Source organism: Numida meleagris, chromosome 1 (genome assembly GCF_002078875.1).
Source record: "Numida meleagris isolate 19003 breed g44 Domestic line chromosome 1, NumMel1.0, whole genome shotgun sequence".
In the NCBI taxonomy this organism is placed as follows: domain Eukaryota; kingdom Metazoa; phylum Chordata; class Aves; order Galliformes; family Numididae; genus Numida; species Numida meleagris.
The window spans coordinates 160,198,624-160,220,171 of record NC_034409.1 but is presented as its reverse complement, the minus strand read 5'-3'; the positions used below and the strand labels follow the sequence as shown (position 1 = coordinate 160,220,171).

Below are 21,548 nucleotides of genomic sequence, written 5' to 3'. Positions count from 1 at the left end.
TCAGCACAGAAAAATACTAAAATATATTTCTTAAAATACTAGAAGACATATTCTATTAGTGATTAAACAACAATCTAATACATAACTAGCATTTAATATAGCATTAAACATACCGTATAAAATAATCATTTCTTATTAGCAAAAGGTGTTGGAGAATAGAAAGAAAATATCCTTCAGCACTAGTGTCCTTAACTGTATTCCACACCATGTTGTAAACATCATTTACTTCAGTAAGAGTGTTAAGGAGTATAACAACAGGTAAAAAGCATTTCAGTCAAATATTCAGTCAAAACGTTGTTTTAAACATAAGCTACATAGAAAAATTTTCATTATATACATTCTTTTGTTCATGTTTCTCTTGACAATATCAAAAGGATATTCTAGTTCAGATCTAATGTCTTCTAAACGATGAGAGAATTCAATCATATCTTCTTCCTTATGTTCATTGAATACCTTCAGCTGAATATCTAGTGCTTCATTTTTTATACATTTCAATTGCTGCAAGGGAGAAACAGTAGAAAGATTGGCAAAATTAGCATTTCCATAAGGAAATAAACTTTACCTTTTTAGTAACTTCCATGAATCTACATTATTTAAAGTTTAAAATGAGTTAAGTTTAATATGCGAAAGGTAAACAGAACTTCAGTTTGTCTTCACCAGCGGCTGCATTATATTCTGTTGCATGTTCTAAATCAAAGCTGTAAAAGATTAAGGATTCAGCATAAGCTTCAGAGAGCACACTTCACCTTTTCATTCTTATTTTGATTCTAATATCGAACTGCTCAGGCTCTAACCTAATAAAATGCCTTTGAGAATAATTTATTAGAACGTGTTCTCTGTTTCTCCTCTCAGACTCAAACAGTCCAGTAATTTAAATAGCAATACAAAGAGAGACTACAAGGCACTTACTGGCAATATCTCTTTCAATCCACTGCGGATAAATTCATTTCTGATGTGAAGCCTAAAATCCAAATCATCAGGCGATGTAACAAGAGCATTGATGAGCTGCATGCAAGCTACCTACAAGAGAGGAAAAATAAAACAGTGTTACTTCTTACTTTTCAATGTTCATCAAAAAAAAAAAAAAAAGAAGACAAACCAAACTACTAAATAGTATGCCATCAATCTACTATAATCCTATAATTAAGATACTCAGATTTCCTCTCAGCCACAGGCTATGGATACCAAAAACAAGTTTACAAATTTCCATAAAAATCAAATATTTTCTCACTTTTTTGAATTTGCCATTTTTACACATTTGCCACAAATGCCTTGATAAGTATAATTCTCAACTTATAAAAACTAGTGTAAATATAAACTTTTATACACATGCATGCATACACAGTGACGTAACAGAAATTGTAAAGGCTAAAGTCTGTGTGTACAGTGAAAAAAGTATTAGAATGCTCATTTTAAACTAAAGTGAATGTAAAGAACAGAATAGTTTGGTTATTTTTCCTTCTCTTCTAAAATCTTCTCTCTTTGAACATATTCAGCTTCATAAAACACTTGATGGGAAGCAATTTTTCAGATCAACAGCAAGCAACAGGTCAACTGATGTCTGTTGTCAACTAGCGAGTAGTGTCTCTTCCAAAGAATGAAGGAAAACCTGTAGCTTACAGGGGCAGGAATTAACTTTCCAGAATCATAGCCATTTAGAACAACAGTAAATTATTATTATAATTAATCACAAATAAGGGCCTGCTGAGGTAACAATAGCAATTTCTTTTTTAATTTACATAATCTGTAGGGTCAGTAAAAGATCACAGAGAGAAGGAGCACCCAGAGAAAACAAACTACAGCAACATTTCATCAGATGTTCTACATATGCATGAAAAGAGTTCCCACACTAGAATACAGAAGACAGGATCTACCACAGGTTCAGTGGTTGGCAGAAGAATTTCCAAAACAAAGCCAACAATTAAAAGTCACAAAAGAGGATTCACCCAACGGTGCAGAATAAAATCAAAGACAAAATTCCTTTAGTACTTGCTTCTGGATGTTTGTTTAAAAGCACAGTGACAAACAGGAAAATGACAAAAATGCTACCTCAAAAAGGGTATTTTGGGGATGATCTGGAAAACTACAGCTTGATCCTTCTACTGTGCAAATATATTCAAATTATAATAGAACTAAAGAACAAAATCGTTCAATAACATGGCTAATCGCAACATAAATGAATAATATGGATAAATGTGGCATGGCTTTGAAAAGCAAAATTCTCACAGACCCATGGGACTTGTCTGAAAGACTCAAGCAACAGGCAATAAAGCTCTGACTGGCCTAAGTCTGATCTTCGAAACAGAAAAAAGTTTGTAAAATATCAAAATGTTTTATAAGGATTTAGAAAAGAGCTTATTAAATACCCAAATTCCTAAATACTATAAAATACTATATGATTTGCTGTTTAGAAGTTTCTCTCAAAAAAAAAAAGCTTCTAGGACTCAAAAATTATTTGGCTGTCTTAAGTTTGTTGAGATAATGTTTCCTTACTACTTCTTCCTTGCTATAACTATTTTATGCACGTAAAAAGTGTAACATTTTAGAAAGAAAAGAAATTATTCATTAAGAAGAGTTAATTACCTTACTAACAAAATAAAAAAGAAACAGTTATAAGGCATTAAACTGCAAGGCAATAAAAGGCTGTCCTTGCCTTTTTTCCATACTCTTCTCACAGAATGTATCTGGATCTACTAAGTAGCAATCAAACCATATATATTAAACAGGAATGTACCAGTGATCCATTTTCTTTGAATAAATTCAAGCAAAATCTTTGTGTTACTCTTTAAGCCCATTTCTGTGCATACACTGCTTTTAATAGTTACTTCAACATTTTTTGCTATTGCTGAAGCATCTCTCTATACTAGGTAAAAAGTGGCGCTAATCTGAAAACAGGAAAGCAGAAAATTATAATAAAAATAATCCTTATTGAATATATGATATGCAAAAATCTATATCCGAATTTCACACAATAATGTGAAAAGTTAACCTAAGGTGCCCTATCTCATTTAAAAGTGAATTGAATAAAATCTCCAAGTATTTGCTTTAACAGTACCCAACAGAAGACAAATTAAGACTCTCTTGTTGCATAATCAAGCTTTTTTGGAAACTGAACAAGATATTTGTATCCAATACTTGTCTGTCATGACCTTTAAAATCTTGTTCAGAACATTTGTTGCAGCCTTCAAAGAGAAGTCTGCAAAAAGCAGAAAGAGTGCAGGTTATACAAGAGGAAGCAAACACAAATCTAAAAAATGCTTCACTTAAATCTACTTTTAAGTAATTTCCTTCATGAAACTAAAAAAAAAAAAAAAAGGAAAAACAGAAAAAGACAAAAGCAAGAACTTGTCATAAGATCACAAATGTTTACAGCATGCTTCAAACGAAACTACCATTTAATAGTGGCTACAAAAAGAAAGAATACTCACTTTGTGAACATTTTGATTTATGTAGTTGTTGGGAAAGTTAGATTTCAGGAAGACATATCAAAACCAAGAGAAAGAGAAAAATATCCCTCTTATACTTGTTGAACGGCATGATGAACAGTGGCTTGCTGATGGGCAGTTTTAACCGATAACCCACAGAAGTTTCAAGAACAAAGAAATTTTTTTCTATTCTGAAGTTCGCAGTTGGAATAAAATATATTCATGTTACTCTGTTACTCTGTTTGAAGGTATGCCAATAAAACAGCAGCAAGCTTGGTAGAACTAGTGTCTGTTTAACACACAGGACAGAACTCAAGAAGCAGAATTGTCTTAAGTTTTCCAATACAACACAGTTCAAACTTCAGATATCTACATTTAGATGTCCATACACGGATGAATACCTACACGTAGCTAAACTCCTTTGTGAAACTCCCATTCTTATTAATCAGTTGTCTAATTGATTCTGTAAGCAGTTCAGATCTTTACAACACACATGGAGGGACTAGGGCACTCTAGGATACATCATCTTTACCAGCTAGAGTCCCAGTTCACCAGCTTGAACATGAATATATAGTACACATAGTATCACTACAGCTGCTTCAGTATAGCCCATCTGGCTTCCAAATGCCAGGCCGGAAGGACAGGAACCTTCTGAAGAAAATGTGTGGTATATGCAAGTACCGCATACATTTGTCTAATACACAAAGGCATCTGAAATATTGTGAGAGAAACTGAATTGCTACTCAGAATGCTTGATGGCTTGGCTTATTGAGAACTTAAAAAAAAAAAAAAAGAAAGAAAAAAAGAAAGCTTGTTTGTTCCTGGCCTACAAAGTTTTTAATGATAAGTCCAACATTTTACTTCATCTTCCTGTATTTGCTTAGGAGGAGGGAAGTCTCAACCGCAAAAATGCCTCAGAAAAATAAAAACTAATGCCTGTTTTTTTTTGTTTGTTTGTTTGTTTTTTAAATTAAAGATGAAAATATCAGATTGTGACATACTCATTTCAGAGCTGTGCTAAATCTGTTTAATGATATGCTTTAGAAATTCTGAAAATTCAAATGCCAACTGATATTTATAATTATTAAATTATCAGAAAGCATTGTTGACTTCAGACCTAACAGCAATCAAGCAATGAGTTTATTCCCTGCTACTAATCAAAGAAATGAAGTTGAAATAACAGACATGGTAATTCCTGCCAAAAAAAATAATAATTAATTAAATTAATTAATTAAATTTCAAAAATGCCAGAGATGGCTTACTTCTGCTTTGTTAGACTGGAAACTGTTCTTTGAAATAAGTTGTTTCCTAACACATTCACTGCCTGTTCACAAAGTCTATCAGAAGAAAGCATCAACAGGCCTTTCAGGTCCTTCTGTTCAATCTCCAATGCTGCAAATGAAGGGTAAGACCAAAGAGAAAACATGTTCTATATAGTTGAAAGAACTTCCTATGGAAGAAAACAGTAATTCTTTCAGACAACTCTTTTCAGACAGACAAATAATTCTCTTCTTCAATTATTTTTCTCTACGCACAGAATTCCAAGTAGTATACACTCATAAGTTACTGTCTTGTGTTCCTAATTAAAAATTGAAGGATAGTTGTCCCAAATGCAAAATTGTTCCTTGACAATTCTCAGAGTACACAGTACTTGAGGAATATGCTGTGATGCTCCAGTTGACAGCTCTATAAACATCAACTCTTGGTACACAGAAAAATCAGTCATTACTTGCACTCCAGATGAGTGGGCCCAAACTGACAATACAACAGCATTCTTTTACACTCAATTACCTTGAATAAGATTGACAGTCTTTTGAATTTTTCAGTCATGGACAAAAAAAAGGCAAGGCCATGTCCACATCTAAAAGACATCTCATCGTCAATAATGAAGAGGTACTTCTGCTGAAGTAGCATGAAGTTCAGTGAAGACAAGTAAATTAGCTTCCTAGGAAGTCAGAATTCATTGTGACCAAAAACATTTTGGATAAATGGTCTGCAGCTAAAACCAATTCATCAAAAGTTGTACATTCTGCAGACCTTGAGAAGATGCCTGAATAAGTCCAATTTTTGGCTCTAACACTTATAAGACATACAGTAATATACGACCCTCTGGTGTGCCTTCTAAAATTTTGTTCCGGTGTCAAGGACTGTAACTTCTAAGCCCTCATCCTGGGCAGGGAGGAGAAGACCTTTGCATGGATGAACACAGAGTTCACCTCGAATGGCAACATTTTGAATGTCTTCCTCTATGAGAAAGCAGACCAATGAGATAGATACATTCTACTAGGTGAAAGCTTACAGCCTGCAATTTTAATCCTGATTTTCTTATTCAACTTTAGACAGTGCTGTCTATCAAGTTAAAGGATGTATTCTCTGAGGATTACAAAATGTGTTCTTCGTACTTTTCCCAGTTGAACACAAAGATAACATATCTGGTACTTTTCTCAGGGAAAGTTGTCATGGTTTTGTGATTTTCGGTTATTGGTATTCCACATCATAACATCATGTAGTGGATGTACCTGGTCCTCAGAAGAGAAGGACTACTACATTCCCCACGGTACTTTGCTCCTCTGTTACCATTTTCCAGCCGGAGGGAAAAGATAAAAGCTCACAGTATAAAACTTGCAGATCACGAGACCTCGTCCCTTTTTCCGCTGTCTCTCGTCTTGGCAGCACCTCGCTCTCCAGCCGTCTTATCGTCGGTAGTAGAGTAAGGCCTACCTTGATTTTGGGACATTCTCTCTCTCTGTATTGGATTTATCAGCTTCAATTGTAATTATATTGTATTATAGTGTGTTGTTTTGCATTCCGATATTTTATTTAGTAAATTAGTTTGTTTCTCCTCAGATTGTTGCCGCTGTTCTTTGCTCTCAGGGCCATCTCCTTACCCTTTTCCCCTTTTCCCTTTTTCCGGGGCGTGAGCCCGTGGATCCCCTGGTCCCCTTCATCACGGAACCGGCCGAACGCCCGTAAACCGTTGACAAAAGTGTTGACTACAACCCAGTAGCTCAGACAAGCTTTTCCTCACATACAAATGATTATCAATACTAAATAGGTGGCTAAGCATCATCTTATTTCACATCTTGAGGTAAGAGAACTGCAGGAAGATTTTCAACTTCACTTTTCTCACTTTTATCACCAGTTGTAGAAAGAAAAAGCGGTAATACAGATTTAGCTAATTTTTTTTTCCTAATACTTAACCGGATACAGACTTGGCTTTGGTACACATTTTACTAATTTTCCTAAATTATTTCCTCTTGCGAATTCTAAAATATTCTTAGCAATGAAATGTATTGTCCATAGGAATGTACATTTGCACATTTACATGAATCTTAACTAAATATTATCAGTCTCTGCATTTACATAAGGTGTGCTTGGCTTGTATTAGTTGCTCATTTATGGAAAGGATCTCATTAGTACCAAACGGCCAAGAACTATCAAGCAATTCAGGTAACCAAAATATCACTGGCCATACAATCTCACATTATTTTGTTATTAGATGAAAAAGAAAGATGAAATGGTACTCTCTGTCAATTTATAAATACTGAGAGGGTAATGCTACTGATGAATAGGAAAGAACTTTGACACAAAAATCTCAGTAAGTTCAACATTACTTCTGGCTGTAGCTATCTTCTCAAACTAAGATCACCAATCTTGTCTTGAACCAAAAATATTTAAGAACTCTTTCTGTAATTACTGATAATCTTTATGAAAGATCAAAAGTAGAATATCCTTTGCTTACAGCAAATAAAAAAGTAGATATACTGAGGTTTCACTGAAAATACAAAAATTAACATACTAAGGCTTCTTATAAATTCACCCTTCAAGTAACAGAAATGTTAGTCAACTTATAATTGAAAAGGTCAGCTGTTAGTGTCAAATTCACTTGCCACAAAGCAAGCCTACATATATCAGGCAGATAATCAAGGCAAATATGCCAAGTAACTGACAACTGTAAACTTTTGTCTCATTAAAACACTGTCAAATTAACCACTAGGTCAATGTCATCGTTACAGAAGTTTACAATTGATTCACTTGAGAAACCTTACAAAAAAAAAAAGAAAAAGAAAAAATATAACAAACAAACCTAGCTAACATTTGTAGAGTCTGAAAAAGAAAAAAGCTTTTTAGATGAAAGTGTTCAAATACAAGCTTAACTCCAAAAAAATGCAAGTTTCATTAAAAGTTTCTATGCCCAGAAAACACAGTAAATGGAACAGAAAAATGTTACCTATTATCAAAAACTTTAAAATCCAAAGTAACTTAACAAATTATTTAATACAAGTACAGTAATTGTAACATATAAATTGTCAGCTTTAAAAATTCTATTCTCCTCTGTATCAGAGGATAACAAATACCAAAACAAGGAACAGGACAATTCTATGATGCTGTAACCAGTAGAAAAGTACTTGTTTAATATCAGAAGAGCAGTCTTAGAAAAATAAAGGTTACTGCACAGTTAACAACTCAGTTGAAGTTTTCTGCACTGATTCAGTTATCTCATCAGTTCTATCTCACTAACGGAGCTCAGCATCATTGTAAATACTAAGCACAAATGCACTCACATTCATAAAAGACCTAACTGCTTAGAGATATCAGCTATGGCCATTTTTTTAAGCTGCACATCAACTGTCTCAACTGCCATTAATATTGGTATCTATCTATTTTTCAAGCAGGCTGCTTACCAACAACTGTTCACAAGGGACTGTAATATTTGAAACCTGTTCACAAATGTTGATCTAAAATAGCTATTAAATATTTACCTTTAGTTTATACTGCAAGACATGCTTATAGATCTATAGAGGCCTTCATACATTATTTAATTTTTTTAAAAAGTGGAAGAAGAATCTTGGATAAATTAATCATATGTACTCATTTATTTTCTTTGAAGCAGCAGATAAACTAAGGGACTGCTTTTAATGCAGTTTTCGTGTGCTTTTTGAACTATATAGAAAAGAAGAGTTATAGTTTTTTTTTTTTCCTTATTAGATCTACACACGTGAATGAAATCTGAAAAGCAAAAAGGAATATAAATAAAATATATAAGGAATATATAATAAAATATATAAGGAATATAAAATAAAATATAAAAGGCTCAAAGTTCCTTCTCCTCTTCCGCCTTCTCTTTTTCTTCAAAAAAGAAAAAGAAGTCAACTATCTCTTCGCCAGTCAAAGTAGTTCACTGTCCCTTAAATCTTTTATATAATCTTCCATTGACCTAAGTTCAGCACAGACAGGATTTTTATTCTGCAACACACTTCAGAAAACAAAGTATTTTGGTAGTGATTTTCACAATACTGGGTACTAAAGAAAGACAGTTTACTTACTCAACAAGAAAAATTACAAAATAATATCTAAACTACTAAAAAGAGTGAGAAAGCAATAGCAATTTTTACTATCAGTCATGAACTACATAATACAAAAGGTGGAGTAATACAAACATTTCTTCCAAACTGTAGATTCAACTCTCGGCATTGTGGCAATTCAGAGTATGACATTTAAAAGCTTTTTGTTCACCTGAGTTACATGAAAGTCAATACAAGTTACTATTTACACTAACAGAATAATGACTTATAAAGATTACTCAAATTTACTATAAAACTTTGTGTCTTTCTGAATTTCTGTATCTCAACAGTAGCAAACTGAAAATAAGATGAAGGGTTCTTTGCTTTTGCTCTGGGTGAAGGCAAATGAAGTCAAGAAGTGGATATGAGAGACAGATTTCATGCTTCCTTAAAAATTACTTTTAAAAAAATTGCTAAAAAATCTTGCTTTCTGTGAATATTTATATTTAATTTTCAGCTAATATCACTAGAAATTAGATACTCTTTTTGCATCTTAATATATGACTCGTGCTTTACTTTAAAAGGCAGTATAACTTTAATTCAAAAAATCTGTAAGATTTGGATAAACAGAAGAAAGGAAATTAAACTGCAACACCGTTACGTTTCTCAAGACTGAATCTTCCAACAATGCATTTTCAAAGACTACATTTCAAAAAACATTCCCAAATTTGACCTTCATTTAAAACAGTATCTCTTTTCCCTCTTTTTTAATACAGAAAAATATATAAAACTATTCTTGGTTGTTGTGAAGACTATTTGTGCAAAAAAATTGCTTACTTGCAGCTGAACTGAGTTATCCTGAAGTCCTTCTACAATAGGAGAGAATCTATCAACATTTCTTTCCTCTGCTGCTGCTGTTATAGCTTCCAAAATTTTTTCGAGGCTGTAAGAAAATAAAAGCATTTCACTCAGGAGAGATATTTAACCTTCTAGTTCATTTGTTATCTGAAGAGTCATGCTGCCAGAACATTCACCTATTTCGATTTTTAGAGTACAAATATAGGAGGTTTAAGCATAATTTGTTTCCTTTGGAGGCTTATGTAACCAAAGAATGACTTACTAGATTACAATGGCCAAGATACCTTAAAAGTAATGCTAAAAAACTTCTAGAAAAAAAATGGCCATAAAACTACTTCCATCTAACCAGTTCACTCACATGCCAAAAAAGGAAATTCCTACTGATACAACCATAAAAAAAGTTAAAGATAAAGGTATTTTGAAAAATGACAACATACTACAGATACTACTTTAAAGCATAAGTTGAAAAATTCAGCATTTCATTTAAATACAATCATAATATTAATTATCCTGAAATTACCTTACTATGTCTGGCTAAACATAGTACTTACATGCTTTCCTCTCCAACAATGCACATTGCAGAAAGGAGTTTAACTATGTCCGTCATCATATTAGTTTGCTTGGGATCAATTGCTTTGATCAGCAACAAAAGGCTCCTCTCTTCTCCCAGAATTCTTTCCAATCCATACTAAACAGCAGAAAAATACTCATAAGGAGTTGGAAGGAAACCTAATGATAATATTGAATGTCCAGTAAAAGATGACAACAGTTTCCTCAAGAATATATTTCAAAGTATATTTAAGTCTTTCAAATAAAAAAAAAATTAAATGAGGAAAAGGTCAAAAACAGATCACTCATTTTTTTAATGAGAGCAAATATCAGCATCAAAAGTTTATACTACTATGAAAGCATACTTCTGCAAATCGGACATGGCAGAAAGATTTTCAAGTCACAGCTGACCAACACTCTGCTTCTCCAAATTACACAAGCTTACACTCATTGATCATGTACAATATCAGATTGAACAGCAGTAGTTCAAGCTTCCAGATTAAAGCAAATCCCATACCTTATTATTCATGAAGGCTCTCAAACACTGTATAACCTTATGCTGGCTTCTCTTCACAGCTTTGTCCTGGCTGAATAGATTAAATATATATTTTTTTTAATTAAATGCTGTATACATATTAATAAAAACTATCAATTTTATAGAAAGTTATCCTTACTGTTTTGTCTCAACCAGTCTTTCCAAAACATCCAACAGAAGACCCAGACCTTCTCGGCCAAAGTTTTCAACCCAGCTAGGGAGAAAGGAAGACATTAAAACAATTGATACTTCAAAGATTAATTACAATAAATGAAAATTTTCAGAATAAATAAAAGCAGTATAACTTGATCATTTTATGACCTAAATTTGATTCTTTATTCAACAGAGGATCAAGAGACATTGCATTCACTCCCTGACCCGACTAGATTACCTCAAAAAAACCAAAAACATTAGAGTATCTAATAAAAATTAGAGAATCTAAACACAAATGGTAAAGAAGGAAGGAAATACCTACCAAAATTACAGAAACGTCTCCTTGAGATACAAATCCATGTGAATACTTCCAAAAGAACACAACAAAAAATTCAGCTCTTGTCAAAGCGGCCTTTGGTGAGACTAAGCTTTGGCAAGCTGTTTCTATCGGACAACTGTTTCACATTTCTGTTTATTTTTGGTCAAAATGGCTTGATATAAGTATCTACAAAGATCTCCTCGTCAGCCACTGCCTGCAGTATTGCAGCTACCCCCTCCATAGTACCACTTGGTCTTGCTGAAACAGTGTTTCATCAATTACATAATCCAACATTCCATGGACAACACTATCATTTACAGTCATAACAGAAGATATATTCTGCTTTTTATACATCACTGTGATTTAAGGGAAGGGGATACTTGAACACTCTTCTGTTTCCATAAGTGACAGGAAATATTTCCTGACAGTTTAAGTTAACTTTCCATACTAACATCATAAAACTTAAGATCTCTTACTACTAAAAAGACAGGAATTTATTTCAGAATGGATCTCTCTTGCATACTCTTTCTTTCTCCACTGTGAAATTAGCGTATTACGTTTAACTATTAACTGATCACAAAACCATCTCTAATTAGAACATAGATAGCTAGCATGATAAAGATGTAATAGTTTCTACAATCACCAAAACAAAGATTCTGTTGTGGGTGCTGTAGCAATAGTTTCTGTGAATTCTTTACATTAATACATCTAAAAAGCTTAAGCTAAAGAAACCCCTTTTCCTGTATTAAAAAAAAAAAAAAAAGTATCATGTAAAAACAAAGCATCTACTCTGAAAAATCAGAAGTTCAACATCCCCAAAAAGTTAATGAGAATTAGGAAAAAAATTAGTGTTCACTTCACTTACACTACTTTATATATTTTCTCCAGGGCATTAGGCCCAGCCAGCACAGGTTCATGAAAGGCAGGTCGTGCTTGACCAGCATCCCCTTCAATTACCAGATGACCTGCCTAGCAGATGAGGGAAAGGCTGTGGATGTAATCTACCCAGACTTCACTCAAGTTTTTGTTTCTGACTCCCACAGCATTCTTCTGAACCTAGCAGCTCATGGCTTGGACAGGTGTGCTCTTCACTGGGTAAAAACTGCCTGGACAGCCAGGCTCAGAGAATGGTGGTGAATGGAGTTAAATCCAGCTGGCGACCAGTCACTAGAGGTGTTCTTCAGGGATCAGTACTGGAGCCAGTCCTGACTAATACGTTTATTGATGATCTGGACGAGGGGATTGAGTGCAACCTCAACAAGTTTGCAGATGACAAAAAGTTGGGAAAAAGTGTCAATCTGCCTAGGTGAGGAAGGCCCTACAGAGGGATCTGGACAGGCTGGACTGATGGGCTGAGTCCAGTGGGAAGAAGTTCAACAAGACCAACTGTCAGAACATGTACTCTGGTCACAGTAACGCCATGCAACATTACTGGCTTGGGGCAGAGTGGCTGGAAAGCTGCATAAAGGAAAAGGATCTGGGGGTATTGATCAACAGCTGGGTAAACACAAGCCAGCAGTGTACTCAGGTGGCCAAGAAAGCCAAGGGCATTCTGGCTTGTATCAAAAATAGTGTAGCCAGCAGGACCAGGCAGATGATCTCTCTGTACATGGCCCTGGTAAGGCTGCACTTCAAGTACAGTGCTCACTTTTGGGCCCCTTACTACGAGAATGACACGGTGGCACTGGAGCCTGTCCAGAGTAACAGAGCAACAAAATTGGAGAAGGGTCTGAAGCACAAGTCCTATGAAGAGTGGCTGAAGGAACTGGGATTCTTTAGTCTGGAGAAAAGGATGCTCAGGGGAGACCCTCTCACTCTCTAAAACCATCTGAAAATAAGTTAAAGTGAGGGGACAGTTGGTCTCCTCACCCAACTAGTGATAGGACAAGCATAATGGGCTGGCACAAGGGGAAAATTCCTTCTCAGAAAGAGTCATAATGCACTGGACAGGCTGCACGGGGAAGTAGTGGAATCAAGGTCCCCAGAAGTTTTCAAGAAAAAGGTATACATGCCACTTAGGGACAAGGAATAGTGGGCACAGTGGTGATGGGGCAATGATTGGAGTAGATGATCTTAGTGGTCTTTTCCATCCTTAATGATTCTATGATTCACACACCACTGAACACAGTGGGTAAAAAATTACTTATCTGGGGGTAAAATTTATTGTTATAATAATTATTATTACTTATATTACATTTGAAGAGTAATCAGAATTTTCAGATATTCCTATAATAGTGGGATCTTACCAGTGACAAATAATGAGTCATTCTACTGGAAATAAAACAAGATAAGATGCAGAAGCTCTTTTGAAAAAAAAAAAATCCAATCTCATCACAGGAGGGAACTAAAATGTTCTTTGTATTTGCTAGACACAGAACTATAATGGACTTATTTAAATTATACACTAGATCAGATGCTTTTATAAGTTTTTCTTGTAAATGTAACTATATATGAAAATAGATTTTCTCCTCACCAAAGGTGGTTTGTTCTGAAACAGATTAGGCAAACATTGATCAAGTATTTTGAGAATAACTGGATGTATCTGATCTAAAGATGATCCTACTAGATGTTTCTTACCATATTTTGTACTAGATGAAATTGTGCACAGACACTTTATATATGTCCAGCAGTTGAAGAGGCTGAGAATGATTTAGTGTGTAAAATACTGTTGTGTTATTATTGTCCTTTCCTTTGCTTCCACAACAGAATAACAAATTACTTGCCCTATCTGGAGGCAACACAGCTTTTTGTCAGACTGATAAAATACCAAGGTAGCTGTCAGTGTCCCATTCTCAGTGCATTTTTAAAAAGTTCTCTTAATGGAATTATCTAAGTTTCTTGCAACTCCTATATAAAAGGAGAAAAATAGTTGTAGATAATCAATTATCTGTAATATGATGTTGTCTGTAATACCAGTTAGCTGTAATACAGCTAGATCACCGAATCACTTTTCAGGAACTGTTTGTAATTATGAGTTATTTATGTTATTACTTATTCACCTGAAGAACAGTGATAAAGATCAGAAGATACATTTTGCTCTTGAGATTATTTTTTCAGTGCCATGAGCTATAATTTCAGTTTACTTCCATTTTATGTTTTTGTTTTGTTTTTAAGTACCAGAATCAAACTATTCACTATCACTTGATTCTTATCTTCTCTGTTAATTAAAAACATGCTTTACAAAAACAATACTTGCAGAAGGTATATAATCAATGCAGAAAAAGAAAAAAGATACAATCATTCATTAAAACATACACATTCATTAAATGGAAAACCCTGAAACATGCACATCTAAAGATCCATTAATTTTAATCCATGAAGAAATAAGAATGTGATCAATCTTTGCAACATTTGTTAATGATGTTCAAATTCTGTATTACCTGACAGGATTACTAGTCAAGGACACACGAAGTGATTCTAAGCAAGTCACTAGTCTTTCATCTGTTGATCCAGATTTTAATTCCTGGATAAATTCTTGTGGTGAAATCTTCCGACTGTTCTTGAGACTTCCCTGGAAAACAGAAAATAAATTCACTTTTATTTGGTGCATATAGCACTTGAATAAATCATCAATGACTAAACTTTGGTATTGATCCATAAAATGCGTGAAAACAATATTTTAGTCCTAAATCTGCAACTATTTGCCGTCCATCTACTGTTTATGTTGAATGCTGATTACATTTTTGCCAATTAATGATTAAGTTTATGATCAGTAGTCAAAAGCAGCAGGCAGCAAACATAAAAATGCATCATGCACACTTGGTGAAATACTCTTTTTGTAACGAAGTAATTCCGTTGCTGCACTACAAACATCTTAATTTTCAATATTTAACACAACAAAAAAAATTCTGAGGTGATGACAGGACAAGAATCCAGATGGGTCACAGCATCCATATAAGAATACAGACTGAATAACCAGTGCATCTGAAGAGTATTCAGGATATCACTGCAGTAACATGCTGTAAAATGCTTTTGTCTTCGAGGTCCTAGCAGCACAACAGTATGAGGCTGGAACTATGGAAAAAAAGACTACCTTGGTTCTAAGGGCTAAAGTAAAGCACCTCAGGAAAATAAACAACGGGGGGAAAAAAAAGAAAAAAAAAAAAAAAAAGGAGAGACTTTAAGGAGTGTCATGGTTTTATGATTTTTGGTTATCGGTATTCCACGTCATAACATCATATAGTGCACTGGGAGTTAGAGTTAATGCTCCAGTTCTGTGGATCGTGGATGGTTCCAGGTATCTGGTTCTCGGAAGAGAAGAACTACATTTCCCAGAGGACTTTGCTGTTCTGCCACCATTTTCCGTTCAGAGGGAAAGATAAAAGCTGTTCGCATATCACGAGATGGCCCTCCTCTTTCCATCTCTCGTCCTGGCAGCATCTCACTCCGCAGCCATCTCGCCATTGGCATTAGAGTAAGGCCTCCTTTCGTTTTTTGGACACTCTCTCTCATATTATTGGATTTATTAGCTTCAATTGTAATTATATTGTATTAAATTGTATTATTTTGCATTCCGATATCTTATTTAGTAAATTAGCTTGTTTCTCCTCAGATCGTTGCCGCTGTGTTGTTTTCAGGCCCATCTCCCTACCCTTTTTCCCTTTTCCCTTTCCGAGGGCATGGGTCCATGGGTCCCCCGCCCCTTCAGTCATGGAACCGGGCCAAACCTGCCCGTAAACTGTTGACAAGGAGTAACTTAAGTTCTAAAAGATAAATCCCAGCCCAACACAAACATTACTGCTCATGCAATAACATGATATTTTAAAATAAGAATTTTACCCAAATTTTGCTTTTTAGATTCTGGTCTTTTTTGGTGGGTAGGGAGGCAAATGGGGACATGAGGACACAGAAAAGAAAACACAATGACAAGCCAATGCAGTGCTATAAAAGCAGTTTTGTACAGACAAAATATTTCCCATATTTCCTGTTTTAAGCAATATAAGGCAAAAGACAATTACTTCAACTCATCATTGAATCTGTCATATGAAATGTTGCTTAAAGTAAGTTCAAGATATTAATGACTTTTTGGGAGCACACAGAATATCCAGTGTTTTAAACAATACAACAGTCACACTGAACCAATGAAGCCACAGAAATTGCAGTTAAAATTAAAAATCTAAGACGTGTTGACTATCCTCTTAAGCAGTCCTCCACACTTGTTTTTTTCAGGCAGACTGGGAGGAGGCATGCAACCTATATTTGGGTTGATCCACTGGAAAGACTCAGTTTCCCGGGAGCAGAGGTATAGTTATGCATATAGCACTAAAGAGAGTTACTTAATAATATTTTATTATTATATTGGTTATATTATGAGGCTGATTTGGCTTAAGTCAGGAGATGAAGTGCTGAAAATTAATTCTTTCCTGCTCCTGGAAGCAAAGCATTATGAAAAAAGTTTCTAAAAGAGATTAGACTAAAAATTAATAAGAGTGGCTGACAGATCAGATGGTTGTGCTGATATTCAGGTGGATCTCAGAAGTGTGGAGAATGATCTCATGGAGTTCCTCAGCAGGAAGTGCAAGCGATAATTACTTCCCAGGTACACTGACACATGATGTAGTCCAAACAGTCAGAAGCTGACTTCTGGAGTTCTTGATGGGTACTCAGCTAACCACAGTGGAAGAGCATTAGCAGGTAGTCAAGGGAGGTGATCCTTTCCCCCTCTGTTCAGCACTGGTGAGACACATCTGGAATGATGGGTCCAGTTATGGGATCTTCAGTACAAAACAGACTGAGACATACTGGAGCAACTCTAGCAAAGCTTCATGAAGATAATTAAAGGACAGGATCCCCTTAAGTATGAGAAAAGGCTGTACAAGCAGGAATTGTTCAGCTCCAAAAAGAGAAGGGTAAGGAGAATCCAACAAATAAGTATAAAGTTTTTGGAAGCAGGGAGTAAAGAAGAAGAAAGTTAGCCAAAGGTTAGGGTTAGGTTTTATTTTTTGATACATCACATGAAACGCCATTCCAAACATGTCTCTGACTTGGTGGAGATCCACATTTGCTTGAAAATGAGGGCCCTTTCCAATAATTATATCCGACAAAAAAAGTGGATGAGATGACTAGGGAGGGACAGCAGGAGACTTAGAATTAGTAATCTAGGGATGCCAGGCAAGAATAATCATAGCATGGCCTGGGTTGGAAGGGACCTCAAAGCCTTCCTAGTTCCAACCCCCTGCTGTGGGCAGGGCTGCCACCCACTAGATCAGGCTGCCCAGGGCCCCATCCAACCTGGCTTTGAATGCCTCCAGGAATGGGGTAACATCTCCAGGTAACCTGTTCCAGTATCTCACCATCCTCTGAGTAAAATATTTCCTCCTAATATCTAACATAAACCTCCTCTCTTTTAGTTCAAAGCCATTCCTCCTTGTCCTATCACAATCAGATCATGTAAAAAGTTGCTCTCCATCCTGCTTATAAGCTCCCCTCAGGTAAAAGGCCACAATGATATCCCTGGAGCATTCTATTCTCCAGACTGAACAAGCCTAGCTCCCTTAACATTTCTTCAAATGAGAAGCGCTCTAGCCCTTTGATCATATTCATGGCCCCTTCTGGACCCACTCCAAAAGTTCAAAGTCTTTCCTGTGTTGAGGGGCCCTATGCCTGAACAGAGTACTCCAGAGAAGGTCTCACAAGTGCAGAGTAGAGAGATACAGTCACCTCCCTCTCCCTGCTGGCCACCCCTTTTTTGATGCAGCCCAGGATACTGTTGGCATTCAGGGCTGCAAGAGCATATCACTGGCTCATGTCAAGCTTTTTATCCACCAGAACTCCCAAGTCCTTATCCATAGGGCTGCTTTCAATGAGTTCTTCTCCAAGTCTATAACCGTATTTGGGATTGCCCCAGCCCAACAGCTTGCACTTGGCCTTATTGAACTTCATTTGGTACACATGGACTCACATTCCAAGCCTGCCCAGATCACTCTGGATAGGATCCCTTCCTTCTGCTGCACCAACTGCATCACTCAGCTTGGTGTTCTCAGCAAACTTGCAGAGAGTGCACTCAATTTCACTATCCACATCACTGGTAAGTTGAAGAACACTGGTCCAAAGACGGACCCCTGGAGGACAGTACTTCTGACTATGTGACTGGCCTCCACCTGATCACAGAACTGTTGACCACAACACTCTGGCTGTGATCTTTCAACCAATTCCTTGTCCATGGAATACTCAAGCCTTCAAATTCATCTCTCTCCAATTTAGAGATAAGAATGTGGTAGGGGATCGTATCAAGGGTCTTGCAGAAGTCCAGGTAGATGACATCAGTTGCCCTTCCTTTGTCTACCAGTGCAGTCACTTCATCACAGAAGGTCGATTGGTCAGACACAATCTGCCATTTGTGAAGCCATGACAGCTGTCTCAGATCACCTCCTTAATATCTCTTCCAGGAAGATCTTTTCCATGATCTTCCCAGGCACAGATGTGAGGCTCATCAGTCTGTAGTTTCCTGCATCTTCCTTTCTATTTTTCTTAAAAATGAGAGTGATGTTTCCTTTATTCCAGTTGCCAGGGACATCTGACAGACATGACTTTTCAAATACAGAGAGTTGCTTGGAAACCATGAAAACCTTCAGATCTCAGGGATGCAAATTGTCTAGCATCACGAACTTGTACACACTCAGTCTCAACAGGGTGTCTCAAGCTTGCTCTTTGCTCTCAACCGCCTCCTAGAGGTTCAGGGATTTGAGAGGCATGGGAAACATGACTGACAGTGAAGACAGAGGCAAATAACTTATTTTGTACCTTAGCCTTCTCCACGCCTGCTGTTGACATTTCTAGCTTCTCATTTATCAGAGGGTGTATACTCTCCTTTGCCTGTCTCTTCTGACCAACATACCTCTAGAATCCCTTCTTTTTACTTTACACATCCCTTGCCAAGTTCTGTTCCATCTGTGCCTTGGCTTTCCTGATTCCATCTCTGCAGGTCTAGACTGTATACCTATATTCTTCCTAGGGCACATGCAGCTTGCTTCCACTGCCTGTGCATTTTCTTCTTATCTCTCAGTTTGACCAGCAGGTCTGTCCTCAGCCATGATGGTTTCCTGCCTCCTCTGCTTGATTTCTTATGCTTGGGAATTGAGAGTTCTTGCGCTCTCAGAAAGGCATCCTTAAAGAGCTCCCAGCTCTGCTACACTCCCTTTTGTTCCTAATGACGGTTTTCCAGGGAATCTCATTCAGTAATTCCTTAAACAGATGAAAGTTCACTGTCCTAAGGTTCAGGGTCCTTACTCTGCACTTTACCAGGCCCATATCCCTCAGGATCATGAACTCAACTTGGGCATGGTTGCTACAGCCCAGACTGTCTAAAATCTTAATCTCTTTAATGTTCTCCTCTGCACTGGTAAGCACTAGGTACAGTAACACTTCACTTCCGGTTGGTCTGTCCAATACCTGGCCCAGGAATTTATTCCCAGTGGATTCTAAGAATCTCCTGGATTGTTTGCAGCCCACCATGTCACCTTTCCATCAGACATCCAGGTGGCTGAAATCCCCCATGAGGATGAGAGCCTGCAAGCATGATCCTTCTTGTAATAATCCATAATAATAAACGAGTGATCATAGTCTCAAGGTAGATTATGTAGAATATTTACCATAGATGGCTTATTAAAATGTCCTCCTCTTGAGAGATGGTAAACCTCCAGGGTGGAATCTGATAGATAATCCATTCCATGATAGCTCCCCTAAGCAACAGAAAACCAGCAAACCTTGGAATGCTAGTAAACACCAGGGGAGCCTGGTATATGGACTCTAAGAAAACAACACGGAGTGTGGAGAGGGGTGGACGTCCCGTGGCCAAACCCTATAATTATCCTGCAGGGATAGGAACTTGATGATATTACTGCAACTCATAAACATCATTTTTTTTTTCCTGAGCCAGCAGTTTTCTGTCAAAAACATGTTCTCTGAGGAAACTTTGCAAAACAAAGGCATATTTGACTGGAGTCACTCAAGCTCCACCAGAAAGTAAGAAAATCGTTAATAGTCAAGTGGAACTAGATTACTTGATAGAGGTCTGCTGGGATTCAGTCTGTGGTTTTGGCAATGCTATAACATTTAAGGAGTGAGAAGAAAAGTAGTGTCATTTCTGGAGGGACTGCAGCAAACAAATGCAAATCTGGGAACACGGATGGCATATGGCCAGGTGATCTTTAAATGTTCCTTCCAGCTCTGATGATTCTATGATTTCATTATATGCTTTCTTTGGACAGCTGTATTTCTAGTTGGAGTTCTATTGGTGGTTCTATTGGTTGGAGTTCTCTTGGAGGTGATTTCTGATTATTGAAATTGGCATAAAAAGAAGGGACAAGTCCTTTCTGCTGTACAAATCAAAATTTACTTAGTGGGAAATATCAGTGATACATGGATGGCTGGACTGGATGATCTTAGAGGTCTTTTCCAACCTTGGTGATTCTATGGCTCTATATAAAAACGGCTTCAGAGAGAAGGATTTTTGGGGAAGATACCATCGCAGACCAGTTGAGAGGACACCACTGACTTCTGGGACCAGTCAACAGGCTGATCCTAGCTTCCCCCCCATAGGACACCTACTGGGTAAAATTTTCACACTTGGCTACATCAAGGGCTTCCCCATGAAACTTAGAACCATAGAATCATAGAATCATTAAGGTTGGAAAAGACTGCTAAGATCACCTAGTCCAACCATCCACCTATCAACAATACTGCCCACTAAACCATGTCCCTAAGTATTACATCTATCCTTTCCCTTCGACACCTCCAGAGAATGTGACTTCATGGCTGCCCTGGGTAACACGTTCCAGTGCCTAACCACTCTCTCTGAGAAGAAATTCATCCTAACACCTAATCTGAACCTCCCCCGTTGCAACTTGAGGCCATTCCCTCTTGTCCTATCACTAGTTACCTGAGAAAAGAGGCTGACTTCCACCTCATCACAACACACTTTCAGGTAGATATAGAGAGTGCCAAGGTCTTCCCTAAGCCTCCTCTTCTCCAGACTAAATAATCCCAGTTCCCTCAGCCACTCCTCATAAGACTAGTGTTCCAGACCCTTCACCAGTTTTGTTGCCCTTCTTTGGACACGCTCCAGGGTTTTGATGCTTTCCCAGTGAGGGCCTAGAACTGCAGTTCCACCTGGGCATACTCATGTTTAGCCATGCATCGACCAACACCCTCAGATCCTTTACCTCCACACAGCTTTCCAGCCACTCTGCCCCAGGCCTTGTAGCATTGCATGGGGTTGTTGTAACCAAAGTGCAGGACCCAACACTTGGTCTTGATGCACCTCATCCCACTGGCCTCAGCCCACTGACACAGCCTGTAATCTCCATAGTGTTATTCCATGATTTAGCACGTCTGTGGTTGGCCATCTTATTCACATTCTTGGTTAACTGCTTTGTAGAGAGTGTATTTATCACCAGCAACCCAAAAGAATCTGTGATCTGTTG

At 37.0% G+C, this 21,548-nt stretch overlaps 1 protein-coding gene across 3 annotated transcripts in view; it reads right to left on the bottom strand.

Moving 5' to 3' along the window:
- The window catches only part of DIAPH3 (diaphanous related formin 3), a 233,725-nt gene that overhangs the window by 179,983 nt on the left and 32,194 nt on the right, over positions 1–21,548 (bottom strand). For all 3 annotated transcript variants that reach the window (XM_021417820.1, XM_021417802.1, XM_021417810.1), the window contains 8 exons: positions 14,505–14,635; positions 10,792–10,866; positions 10,635–10,704; positions 10,120–10,256; positions 9,548–9,653; positions 910–1,020; positions 380–498; positions 114–230 (listed from right to left, as the gene is read on the bottom strand). In XM_021417820.1, coding sequence (XP_021273495.1) covers positions 114–230; positions 380–498; positions 910–1,020; positions 9,548–9,653; positions 10,120–10,256; positions 10,635–10,704; positions 10,792–10,866; positions 14,505–14,635 — 866 coding nt within the window. The remainder of the gene's footprint in view (positions 1–113; positions 231–379; positions 499–909; positions 1,021–9,547; positions 9,654–10,119; positions 10,257–10,634; positions 10,705–10,791; positions 10,867–14,504; positions 14,636–21,548) is intronic.